This window comes from Triplophysa rosa, linkage group LG6 (genome assembly GCF_024868665.1).
Source record: "Triplophysa rosa linkage group LG6, Trosa_1v2, whole genome shotgun sequence".
Taxonomy (NCBI): Eukaryota; Metazoa; Chordata; class Actinopteri; order Cypriniformes; family Nemacheilidae; genus Triplophysa; species Triplophysa rosa.
In genome coordinates this window covers 9,696,667-9,710,301 of record NC_079895.1, presented here as the reverse complement: position 1 = coordinate 9,710,301, position 13,635 = coordinate 9,696,667, and the positions used below count along the sequence as shown (strand labels likewise).

The 13,635-nt window shown below is 39.0% G+C and overlaps 1 protein-coding gene across 2 annotated transcripts in view; it reads right to left on the bottom strand.

The window, feature by feature from the left end:
• fgf14 (fibroblast growth factor 14) overlaps positions 1–13,635 on the bottom strand; it is a 114,663-nt gene that overhangs the window by 34,027 nt on the left and 67,001 nt on the right. For both annotated transcript variants that reach the window (XM_057335897.1, XM_057335899.1), the window contains 2 exons: positions 6,381–6,491; positions 121–224 (listed from right to left, as the gene is read on the bottom strand). In XM_057335897.1, coding sequence (XP_057191880.1) covers positions 121–224; positions 6,381–6,491 — 215 coding nt within the window. The remainder of the gene's footprint in view (positions 1–120; positions 225–6,380; positions 6,492–13,635) is intronic.

The following is a 13,635-nucleotide window of genomic DNA, read 5'->3' as shown; positions in this document are numbered from 1 at the left end:
AGACCATGCTGGTCAGCATTTGTTGAATATAGAGTACCTGTTGAAAGGTCTGACTTCTTTATAAAATTCTAAAGCTCAATCAACAGAAACAGTTAAAGCTGAATTATGCTGTGTACTTACCGATGTGTACAGATGGCCTTCTCCATTCATGGCGATGTACAAGCCCGTCTTCACAGACTGAATAGCAACGACCCGAAGGCCCACAGGGATGAGGTTGAACAACGCTGTAAAGACAACACAGGAGTTAACACGACACAAAAACACGTGTGTGTAATTTTTTTGTTAAAAAATAAAAATGAATTGTTGAGCAAGTAAAAACCAGTTTTCAAACTGTTTTCTTATCTTACCCCCATTCACAACAGCAAGCTTATACAGTAATGATATATCTTAGGTCCAATTTTTGTGGGAAATATCACCTAATTTTAAAATGAATGTCAGATTTAAAAATGTAACCATTTTATTTTTCTCTAGATGAAAATCATAAATCAGATTATTAGGTGGCTTTCACACTTGAAGTTTAGTTCAGAACGGGGCGTGGTTCTCATGAAAAATCGTTAATGTTAAAGCTGTCAACCTGTGTGCGCACCTGGCTACCGAACCCGAGACTACCTGAAGGAGGTGGTCTGAGTTCGTTTGCTCTCGAACTGTGGCACGGTTCGCATGAATATGAAAGCAACATAGACATAGAGGAAGTAAAGTGACCTGCGCATGCGTTTAAGCCGATTACTATGTGTTTCCTTCAATAAAACACATGTAAGAGATGATAGTGTTGATGATTTACCTTGGATTCGAGCGAGAGTGCAGGCTGCATCGTATTTCAGCGTTGTGAGTGGAATCAGAGTGGCATGTCAATGGTATTCCACTGTTTCCTCAAAATAGTCTGTTTGTAAGCAGCAGAAAGCCGTCTGCATGCAACGCGCATACAGTAAACCCAAATGTCATTTACTCTGCTGCGCATAATAGCACCAAATTAATAAAAACACAATATATTGATCTGTTTTCTGTCATGCTCTGTGCACATTTTTGTTGACGTAAGATGAACGCAAACTCACCAGGGTTCTACAGAATCAAGTTGAGTCTGAAACCAAACCAACGCTGCAGGGGGCGCTGGGAACAATCGCACTCAAGTTCGGACGGCAGCAAACGAGCCCAATCTGAAAACTCCCTTAAAGGCAGAAGGTGTGATCCTGTCCAGAATTTTTTTTGTCATGCTTATTGGAAATCTCTTTACATCCTGATAGCAACCAATAAATAAAGTGATCCAATGATATTTTTATAATTAAATATAGTTTTTGAAAGGCATAGGACCAAAAAAATGTTTGCCCAATCATTACATGCGGTCCGAATGCAATGATAGGTCTTGTGTACATTTTCAGTCAACGTATTTTACATCCCACTGCTCACCCTGTTCATGCAAACACCATATGTCCCATACGCTGTGCAGACACAGCGAGAGAATGGCAGGTAAACAGCTGGAACTTAAGTTTCCCTTTGTTAAATGTGTGCAAGTTTGCAAGTGGGACTTGCAAAGAACGGACAAAAATAAAGACCAGATTAAAAATTGCCACGATTAAAAATGTCTAAACAGTAAAGAGGTGAAAGCAGAACTCCATTCAACACATTCCGGTCCCTGACAGTCGGTTCGCCGGGGTTTCCCGCTCGGTCTGTTCGCGATTGTGTTCCGGAGGTTTCACAGGAGATGGGTGTGAAAAACAGGAAAATCCTAGCCAAAACAGGAGTGTTGACAGGTATGTTTATAATCGGTGTTGCTTTTCCACGCTGCTACAGTAGTCAAGGGTTTCAAAGATGATGCCATGGTAACATCTGGACAGGTAGGTACATGTTATAATTCGATTTTGATGAGTTTTGATTGTGTTGCTTATGTAGTCTGTGGACCTTTATGAATTAGCTCAACGACATCTTTACCCAGCGTCTAACGGGAAATATGCTGCATCTAATCCCATTTTAAAGCTGTTGTTTACGTTAGCTGTTTTCGCTATTGTAGTAACCTTATTTACTTTGTAATTTAACATGTTCTCACTGGTGAATGAGACATGATTTTATTGGAATTGATCCAAGAGCTGCTGGTTTGTGCAGGTTCATGTGTTTTGGAGGAGGCGTGGCTTTGGACGGCGATTTGCATGGAGGGTAGGATCATGATTTCAGTGCTAGCAGGATAAAGTTAGCAACTTACCAAATCACCCATTCTGCCTTTAACAAGCAGTGGCATCATTCATTTCTGTACCATAAAGAGTGTGCACAGTGTTTTCTGTAAAAGTTAGGGTTACTTATTTGTTCCAAAACTTAATTCGAAGAAATTAAAATAATAGCATTTGCATGGCTAAGTAAGCACCGCTAATTATAAATGAAATGTATATTATTTATTTATTTATACAAAAGAATTATCACTCAGAACATTAGGCAAACTCCTTCGATTAGCCAACAGTTTTGAAAAGGCTCCAAATCTCAACCAAAACATCATTAATAAACTGAACACAGGCTGCTCTTCACAGATTGTATAAAAAGCGAGTCGTGTGAAATATAAAAGGCGATGCACATAAATTGAATGGAGGCCTCATATTATGTAGAATAATTGTTTTATGCCCAGTGGGCAGCAACAGTGGCCCGGCGTTACAAGCACGAGCATAGAAGGCTAGCTATTGGAGGCAGAACCAGTGCGTGGCCGATTTAATGGATCTTTTGTTGTTGGAGCAGCTCTTCGGTCTTGTTAGGTAACTGCCAATGTTTGTACTGGAGGGTAGTAACAGCCTATATAGCTGGTGACACTAAGTGCATCCAAAGGGGTGATTTAAACCTACATTGTAATGAACTCACTTCAACTCACGGGTTATTGGCAGAGCTCCCTGGGTGCTTGAATAAAAATGATTTAAAAAAACATCCTGATCTGAATTCTGGTAGACCGGTCTAGTGTGGCAAAATACAAGCGGGACAGTTACATCAAAGTGAGTTTCTGGAGGTGCTCCATGGGTGCGTCATAACAGATTCATACAAAGGCAAAAAACAGACTTTGCATTTGTCTTAAAGGCGGAGTACAAAATTGAAATTCATCATGCATCCAGCATTATTCCTTTTTGTTTCAGAACTTTTCTGTGAGTTATTTACATTCAACCAATTGTTGTAGCTCATTTCTATCTTCAACATGCAATCAATTGTTTCAATTTAAATCGTTAAACCCACAGTAATGCATACAGTAAGGTTAACATTAAATTTATTCAATCAAACAGAAAATTTGAAAATTTTAATATAAGCCTTTTTTATGAGACTTTTTAGCCCATAAGTAACCAGTCTAACTAAATGAGCAAAGCTCATTCACACCTTACGTTCTCTTGTAGTTCACTGAGCTTTGAACGATTCACTGATCTCTTACATTCTGTGTAAATGAATTGGTTCAAAGGAGTCATTTGTTTGCGAGTCGTTCTGATCGCAATGTGCGTTCATACTGGCGAACTCGCTGTGTACAGAATAACGCTGATTCAACGAGCCAACTTCACAGCTAAAAACATTATAATGATGTACAGCAAGTTAATTTAGGAAATCTTTTCAAGAAATTCAAGAAAATGTTAATTGAACGTAAAACTCCTGAACAGCCGTGAAACACAGCTAATACAGCTCCTAATATAGCTCTTTTACTGAACTCTTCAGCTTCTCACTGCTGGTAACGAAACAGCGCCTCCATTGTTTCGTAACTGCAGTTACAAATGACAATCTGTTTAATAATGCACGCAGTGTTTTTTGTGAAGACACATATAGACATATTTTTGACGAGAGTCTAAGGCAGCACGAAATTTGATTGAGGCGGCCGCCTCCAATTTCTTTATGCAGGAAAAACCCTGATCTGGGATTACTATATACAAAGTGTGCCCTCTCTCCGTGTTTTTTGTGGTTAACGACCTTTCATGCATTTAAATGTGACCAAATTTCTGTACTAGTGCGTACAGTATGAATCGTTAGCACTGTACTGACATTATATTATGTGTTTATGTGCCCATCGATCTGCGCAGCGGAGTCAAACAACCTTTCTACCTTTGAACTGGCCGCTCTCTCCTACCAAGCGCACAGTGCTCTTTGTTTGACAGATGTTATGGTCGTCAGTCATTATAACTGTGTTGTCAGTGTTCATGGAGAAATACTCACTGGCACATTATCATTGCTCGTGGCTGGGAGAGTGCTGTGTCTGGCGGGAGAGAGATGCGCTACTGCTGTATGAGCAGCAGTGGAGTTTGTGTGGGGAAAAAGCAGAGACTTTGGCAACAATCTTTTGTAAATCGTCTTTTTTCCTCTCCGCTGGTGTAGCTGCGTTCTTTGTTGTTTTATTTCCCTGCGACTTTTACTTCGTTTTGCAGCTAATGTACCACACAATGATACTCTCGCTGTGGGTAGTTCTACTAATTCCGCCGCTGCGTTAACTTTCTCTAGCTGGTGTCGAACTCGTCTCGTGCATATACGGTGCTAATGGAATGGTCCACTCTAATCTATAATGGGGGGAGTGCATTCGTACAGATGTAATAACGTAAAACGTTAACAGGGATATCCCGACTATTTTGATGATTACTTGGGGCTCTACGTGGCTGCTGACATGGCTTATTGGTTAAGTCCACCCCTTCCTTTTGGGGGCCCCTGGTAGCTCGGGGCCCCAGGCGATTGCCTATCTTTGCCTAATGTTAAGTCCGCCCCTGTTTAAACATGGATTATTTTGTAACTCATGTTTTGTTTTGTATAATGTTTTATGCCTTTCTAAACCTGACCTTTTGTGTAGGTTGTGTGTTTGTCAGAAATGTCAAGTCATCTCCTCAGACTGTGTGACTGACAGTGAGCCCTCGGTGTGTCACTCTGTCAGTACAGTGCATATTAAAATCAAATTAAGCAGCTGCCCTGAAGCATTTGAAAAACAGGCCCAGTAGTGTCTAATAATACACCAGTGCCTCCTGAGTTATCACTTCACACATGTCTCCCCAGGGAGCAGCCTACTGCAATATCAGAAACAGTGATAACTGTGGAAAATGAATCAGTAACTGAGATTTTATATTGTAAGTGTGTGCAGTAAAAGTAATGATATGCGTTTGTGCACACTTCACTTTTTAAGTGTAGAACTTTAAACACTTTAAACAGTGTGGTGTGGCATCATGCCATTTCCCACGAGAAATATGAAGCAAATGATCAAAACATGAACATGTTTTAATTGAAAAAAACAAAATCCAAGAAAACTAAAAAATGATATACTTTTTAAACATAAATACATGGCTTGCACTGCCTGATGCATGTCTACGACTTCCGTATTATGCAATCACGTTGGAAAGATCACGCGTGATGTAGATTTCAAAAGATTTTAACATCCCTGATATGCAGACGAACTGACCATTTTAAACAATAATCTTGCACAAAGACATATAACATGTCATTCAACATCCAAGAACTTTTGAATGGTCTTCTTTCTCCACACTCGTACACACTAGGTCGCAACTTCCGCTTACGTCACACGTGACCTTTACAATGTGATTACGTAGTACGTGAAGTCTTGGACACGCTTCATGGAGGCACTTCAAAACAGTGCAAGCCATATATTTATGTTTAAAAAGTATATCTTTTTTTGTTTTCTTGGAAAATGGCTAATTGTTTCGCTAGACAACTCCCTTATTCATCGGCTGGTGTCGTGTAGACTTCAACAGCCCCCCGTTGAAGTCCATTATATGGATAAGAACCCTGGAAAGCTTTCCTCATAAGCCTCAATTTGTTTTCGACAGAAGAAATAAACACATGGACAGCTTGTATGACATTTACTGTAGGTGAGTGAAGTATCATTCGATTTTAATTTTAAAGTGAACTATTCCTTTAAATACTTATTATTAAATTAAATTATTTTTTTATAAATAAAATTTACTGATTTGAATTGTAAAAACATAGGACTTAGAACATAGGTGTTTTTAAATCCATTAAAAGTAATAAGACACCAAATTGTTCCCTATTCATGGAAATTGCTTAGATCTTTAATACAAAATTTGACAAATGCCCAGTAAAATCCAACATATATTTCCTCAAAAATAAGTAAGAACCTCTTCCATTCTTTTGTGAAAAGACTTACTTCTCAATATTCTGAGGAGGAAGCAACATATTTAGTTCTCTTACTGCTGTTTTAATGGTACATAAAGCTACATATCGCACTGCTGCTGTTTATTCATTTGAAGGAACAAATCACAGTGATGTCCATTAAAAAATGTTTATGTACTGCAGCAATACTAAATCTGTGGTTAATTGTTAGTACAAATGGCATCCACAATACACTTCTCCAGGTCTTGACTTCTTCAGGATGTCTGGTCACCTGACATTGATCTGGCAAAATAATGAAGTTAGAGAGAACTCACAAGAATTACTACTGTCATCCTTAGTCCCATCAAGAGATCCATCTGGGTTCATCTGCAAGTAGTATCCCTGCCTGCAATATAACCTGGTCACTATACCCTTGAGCTGGGGATCTGTGGACAGAAAGACAGAACATACTCTTAGAATAAATAAAGCTTGATAATCCATCATGATAACATCTCAGTTTTATGTATGTATATATTCAAAACTCAGGTATCTTTGCAAAGACTTTGAGTTGTGGGGTAATTTTATGTTACTTCATTCTGTGGAGTGATAAAATCAATCAAAAATAGCAGAAATTCAAAAATATGATTTTGTGTTGTGCATTGGGAAGTGATATAATTATTCACATAAAGTCTCAACAGCGCCCTCTTTAGTAGAAAATGTCAATCGTAACCCATTTTATTTCCATAAAATTATGCATTTCTTAGTAATACTTAGAGATTTCTGAAAAATAAATAACCCTGCGTTAACTTTTCTCAACCTTCTCTTCTCTGTCCCCCTCCACCGTCAATAACTCGCTGACTGCTGATGACTTTGCAGCAGGTAATTCTCTGCTCAATGCATCCCTGATCTCTTTCTTACCCTTACTATCCTCAACTCCCTTCTTTTTCTCCCCTTTCGGAGACTGATGTCTCCAAAATTCTCCTTTCCACCCGGCCTACTACCTGTCCCCTCGACCCGATCCCTTCCCACCTCCTACAGGTTATCTCAGGTCTCTATTGCCTCAACTCGCACACATTATGAACACCTCCATCACCACTGGTATCCCCACTTCATTTAAACAAGCCCTGGTAACAGCTTTACTCAAGAAACCAACACTCGGCCCCTAGAGCTAAATCCTTGTCATTCTGCTTGATCTCTCTGCTGCATTTGACACTGTGAACCACCAGATCCTGTTGTCCACTCTCTCCAAACTGGGCATCTCTGGATATAGCACCTCCCTGGGTCCAATTATTAATTCACATGGGTTCTCATACCATTTTTATGCAGATTCTTTAACAAAAAGCATCTTTCTTTAAAAGAGCTTTATTTCTCTTTTCAGCTAGATGACCCCACCATCTCTGCCCATGTCTCTGCCTGCTTTCTGGACATCTCTTCTTGGATGAAAGAGCATCACCTACAACTCAACATCTCCAAGACAGAACTCCTGGTTATACCAGCCCACCTATCAATTGAACACCTTACCATTCAGCTCGGATCCTCAACTATAACACCCACCAAGTCTGCGAGGAACCTGGGGGTGATGTTTGGCGACCAGCAGAAATTCACCTCTCACATCGCAGCAACCACTCAAACTTGCAGGTATGTGCTCTACAACATCAAGAAAATCAGGCCCTTCCTGTCGGAGCATGCCTCTCAGCTGCTAGTCCAAACTATGGTCATATCAAGACTGGACTACAGCAATTCTCTACTGGCCGGCCTTCCAACCAATGCAGTCAAGCCCTTGCAAATGATCCATAATGCAGCTGAACGTCTAGTTTTCAATCAGCCTAAAATGATTTCACTTCACTGCCAGTTATCGCCCGCATGAGTTTAAATCGCTGACACTGGCCTTCAGAACGATAACGGCAAATTCGCCCCTATACCTTAACTCACTGCTCTAGGTCTACATCCCCTCCCGTCATCTTGATGGTTGTTCCATCAAAGCGAGGCACCAAATAGCTCGCAAAAACCTTTACTCATTCGGTTCCCCTGTTGTGGAATGAACTGCCAGCCTCCACCCTAACTGCAGCATCCTTCACATATTTCAAAAAACAGCTCAAAACATACCTGTTCCGCATTTATTTGACTAACCAATAACTGTCTATGTCTTGTGTCTAAAAAAAATATTGTTGTTTATTCTCTCCCTTGCTTACTCCAGCTTGAATCCTCGTAGCACGGCCTTGTAAGCTAACGTTACTGTTTAGCGTGCTGACAAAATGTTTATGTGCTCTCCTCCTACTTGTAAGTCGCTTTGGATAAAAGTGTCTGCAAAATGAATAGATGTAAATGAATAAATGTAACTTGATAACGTGATTTTATCCAAAGAGGTTGTGAAAAGTAGGTGTTACATACATACTACACCAGAATGGAGCCAGATGGTTTCAGTGGAAAGGTTGAAAAACAACAAGGGGTTCTGATTGTCAATGAAAAGCTACATTTGTTTTTTTTTGCTTTTACTGAAAAAATGAAGGGATGGTTACCTCAGCAACGCAATAATGGAGTATTGTGAGTGGTTGCGATGTTTGAGCAAAGCTGCAAAGGCATTAAGATATGTTTTAGTGTGTTGCCATGTTGTTGCTAGGGTATTAAAACCTGGATGCTATGGATCCTCTTTAAGTGTAAATCTAAGGGTTTATTTTGTCTGATTTTCATCTACTGGGAAAATCTTAAATCAGAGGTTTACTTGTCCTCAGTGACCTGAATAATTTGAGTCACCGTTTACATCTATAACAGAACTGGTGCAGGATGATTTACTTGTCAAAATGTAATACTTGGCAAGCACAACTAATTACCAGTTAATATCAATAGGCAGCTCATCAGACAATCAGTGTAGTAATCAGGCAGGTGAACAATATGAGTGGCACTATAATCTGATTGCTAAACCAAAGGGAACTGTGGAAATATGATCTCATGATTACAAATACCTCTTACATTGAGTGAGACATACTAATCTCACTGACATGACATGTTTTCATTTTAAAACATGTCATGTCAGTAAAAACAAAGATATTGACAGTGTATGAGTATCCATCTTAAGTCCTTCATACTGTAGGTGTACATGAATGATTCTTTGCTATTTACAACACCTGTCTGTTTTGTGCAACTACCTTAGAACAAAACAATCTGTGTAATACACTTTGTTTTGTTATTTGAAAGCAGGCGACTCAGAATCAAAAGAACATTTTATCAAATCACTGTTCATACATAACCTCAGAGCTATAACAATATTCTACACTGTGTTTGAGTGCGTGCTCTAAAATATGTAAATTAGTATGTAACTAAGTATGTAAACTAAACAGCAAACTAATATGTAAAAGCTAAGGGAATGTCAGATGCGTGCACATGCACAACTAGACAGTAGGGCATATTCAATAATGCAGAACAGCAGTTTGCACTGCTGGAAACCATCTAAATACAGTTGACTTGTGGTGGAGGAGCTTTCAAAGGCATTACTTAAGATTTACATCCAAATGCAATTCAATTACTCGCCCGGTCAGGTGCTTTTTTCGGCTCAAACTGACCAAGAAACCCACCTATTTAGACAGAAACAGTTACGTGAATGATTGTACAAAAAAATGAAATAGTGGTAAATAACACTCAACGCTCATTAAAAAACCTCTGAGGTTTTATACAGTAAAGAGTAGCTCAGTACATACCTTCCTTACTTTCAAAAATAAAAGGGTAATTTCACCTAAAAATCGAATTTCTTACCATAAGTGAACTAATTCTTTAAAATAGCAAGCTCTACAGTAATGTGAAACAACAGAAAACTTAGATGAGTGCAGTATTTAACACTGGGGAGGCTGTGCCTTAGTAAACACTGCTCGGGGGTAATCACATAAATAGATGCAAGTGACACCAATTTCAAAAGACAGACTAGAAAACCTGAGGATTTCTTACAGGTTTAATGTTCCCTACTCTCAGTTGACTGTAAGGGTATCGTGTGATACACTTTACCAGCCATGTTGTGCTGAACTCCAGGCGGGTAAACAAATAACTCCCTTGTCATATCAATGTGGGTAGAATACTGCTGCTTACTGTTGGCCTGCTGCCCTAGATTTGCCTGAGTTAGACCAGGGCAGAGCTGAGAAAACTGGCACATCAAAGGTGGAGGGAGTAAATGAAAGAGCAAAGGAGAGAACAAAAGAGGGAAGGAGAGAAAGTTAAAGGGAGAGAGCGACACAAAAAGAATGCTAATCACAGCAGTGCTTTATGACATCTTCCTCCACCTACACGTCGATACTGCTGAGACAGCATCTTAAGACTCCTAAAGACAGTAAAGAGTTTGCCTAGCTCCTCAAAAACAACAAGGAAAATTCAAAGGAATTATGGGCATAAACTATGCTTCCAATCATTTTACCAGACAGTATGTAAAATATTTAAATCCACACAATCCAAACAAACAAGATATCATGCATTTTCATAGCACAAATATGCAAGATGTATAATGCTAAGTATAATGCTTGATGCTTGCTTTAGCAAAAAGCAAAATTAATCAGTATCAATTGGCATCCATGTAATCAATTATTCATTAGAATAATAAACCGCTCATTGTGTGTTGGACATTTTGTACATATTTTTACTAAAGGTTTTAAAAAGATGAATGATTTTCATAACATTCATGCAGATAAAAGGTAAGCAGCAGGTGTATTGTTTTTTTGTGTTTTCGAGAGAAGGAAGCAGCTATCATCAGACAGACGGAGATGGGAGGGGGCACGTCTCACTGCACATAGCGCCAGCTGCAGACTTAACCACATGTGATTGACCCACTATAGTCTTTCTGGAACAGGAAAAGGGCTTTTCCAGCTTTTTTACAAGCACACCAATGCTGCTGATGTCACTGTGGAGGCACTGCTATTATCATTACTTCCTAAAACATCTCCACAAACATTGATGTTGATCATCAGATTTCAGAAAGCTTTTCAGAATACATTACAAATAAAATGTGCACTCTTTCCCATTTTATATGTAAAAAGCCAAAATATATTTACTCACCACTTACTGCATAGCTACTGTAAAACACAGAATACCACTTGTTGTGGTGTGCTATAATTTAAAAGAATCCTTTTGGTTTAAACAGAATAGGAAGTACAGTGTTAGCGAGAATCATTTGGTTTTTAAAGGTGACTTGACATCAAGCTCAGTAATTTACACAATGAAGAACAAGCAGCACCTTGCACTCAAGAGGCACTGTGGCATGGCACTTCCAGTCAAGGCTAATTGAGTGTGTGCAAGATTCAGCCGACATTTTAATGAGAGTTAGTATAAAGAGAGATTAAAAACTAGTCTCCACTGGTGGTCTTCCATTCCATTGAACATTCTAATTGGACAACATGTAATAGCCAAACTGCGTGTTGAAGCACGTCTTGGGGTGAGGAATTCTGAAGACTCTTTGTCATGTCACTAATCTTATCTAGACAATGAGCATTAAAATTCCACAGTGGATAAATACCAAAGCAAAAAATGACAATAAATGTTTAAATGTGCCCAGTTGACAGACTGTCTTACAGCTCACTGTCAGAATTTGGTTTGCTATAAATTAAACTTCCCACAAGATTTTTTGGTAAACAACTCCTTGTTACAATGTCCCATGGCCATGAAATGTCCTTCGTAGAAAGAGGATACAAATTGCTACATGACGGCTTTCTGTGTGCAATCAAAGGAAAAGCCTCTCTTTTTTATACTGAGAATTTAAATACATGAAAGACGTGCTTTTTTCCATTACCTTTTAGGAAACCTTTCATGTCTTCTCAGATCATTTCCAAGGCCTTGGACATTAACATCCAGCTCAACCTTCTCATATTTTTAGAATCATACCATTTATATTATCAAGCATGGTTGGTTGGAAATAGGTTATGTGTTCAAAAGTAGCAGAAATTAATATAGCAATGGTTAGCCAATGTTTGGGTTTGCACCCAAATCAGACATATCAGACAAATCAGAACATATACTGTGCTTTTTTTTGTCCTTTTAAATTGTTGCTTGTCAGATTATTCATGATTTACCCTTGGATAAAAGCCAAAGGCAAACTATGCAACATGAACTGTCATTCATGTAAGATTGTACAATATACATCTTATCTAAGACAATTGACAGCATTGACTGGGTGTTTTAAGTCACATCCCTCGTCCACTCTGACATCCTCATTTACACTAGAAATTGAAACGTTAGCTATTGCACAAACCCAGGCCTACAAAAGAAAATAAATGACACAAAATCGAGGGGAAAATGATACGGAAAAGAAGGATAAATAATTTTGAGAGTACAATCATGAATGTAAATAACAAGATTTTTTATGTTGCACATCAGTAGGCAAATAAATATTGCACAGAATGCACCCGGCTTAAAGGCTGTCTTGGGTCTTCCACTAGTGCTGTTTACACATTCATAGAAGTCTCTAATCCTAATAGGATGATAATGTCCTTTTATGAATCAATGCCACAGAGACACATATCTCTATAATGATGTGGTCAAGCCTATGCCCAGTCTGGAACAGCTTTCTGCTTGAGAGTCCAAAAAGTAATTTATGTCAATATGATACAGCATATAAGGACTACTCCCTGAATATAATTGGGAGCTGTGCCAGCCACATCTTAATCACAAGGTCAAGGTCCACACCAGCACCCAAAATGTAGAAGGAAATGGTACCTCTCCTTTTGGCAAATCGATTTAGATGACATTCATTACAGTCCGGATATTAGATATTTCACAAACCTAAAGACGATTGCAAATATACTTTAAAAAGGCTATCCGAACCCTCAATGTTAACAAGCCTTTTTTATTCAATAATGCCACAAGAAAAAATGTCTCAGTCTCTACAAGCATTTACATACTCTGAGGGGAATCCTATTGTCTGCATGTCAAAATGGAGATGACTGTAGCTCCACGCTGCCTAACAATAGATGGCTCTGCTTTATTTAATAAAAGTGTCCTTCTTGTGTCCACTATTAAATTAACACCACAAATTTAACCATTATTTTTCCTAAGCACACACGTCACATATGAGAGAGCCAAGGACGGTGGGTAGGCTACCTCGCAGCACCACATAGCCCCTGGTGAGCCCTCAAGGCTGTAAATATGCTCACTGAAGATTTTGTAAATTGAGCTGCAATGGGAAATTAATGAGGTAAATCCCAAGAGCTCTTTGTCAAAATTAACTCAGGCAACACAACAGGACTTAAAAGAGTGCAACGGAAGTCATCTTAAACAACAAATGATTAATACACACCTTATTTGAACGCGTCTTTCATTACTATGTGTAAAAGGTTATTGTGGCAATGTGGGCAGACTTGGTGGATAACTTACAAGCCTTGTAAGAACCTGTTTTCTAAAACGTTAACACTAGGAGTGTAAGGGGAGGCCATGAGCTGTTCGCCATCTGTAATAAGATGGCCGTTTGGCCGTCACAGGTGCATGTTAGCAGAGACATTGCAGGGCTAATTCATCACTCTCAGTTTCTCCTGGCAACAGACACATCTTTTACTTTCTACTTATTTGTGCAAAATTCCCCTTTGGACATCTATGACAGGTCTCACGGCACATGCAAACTTG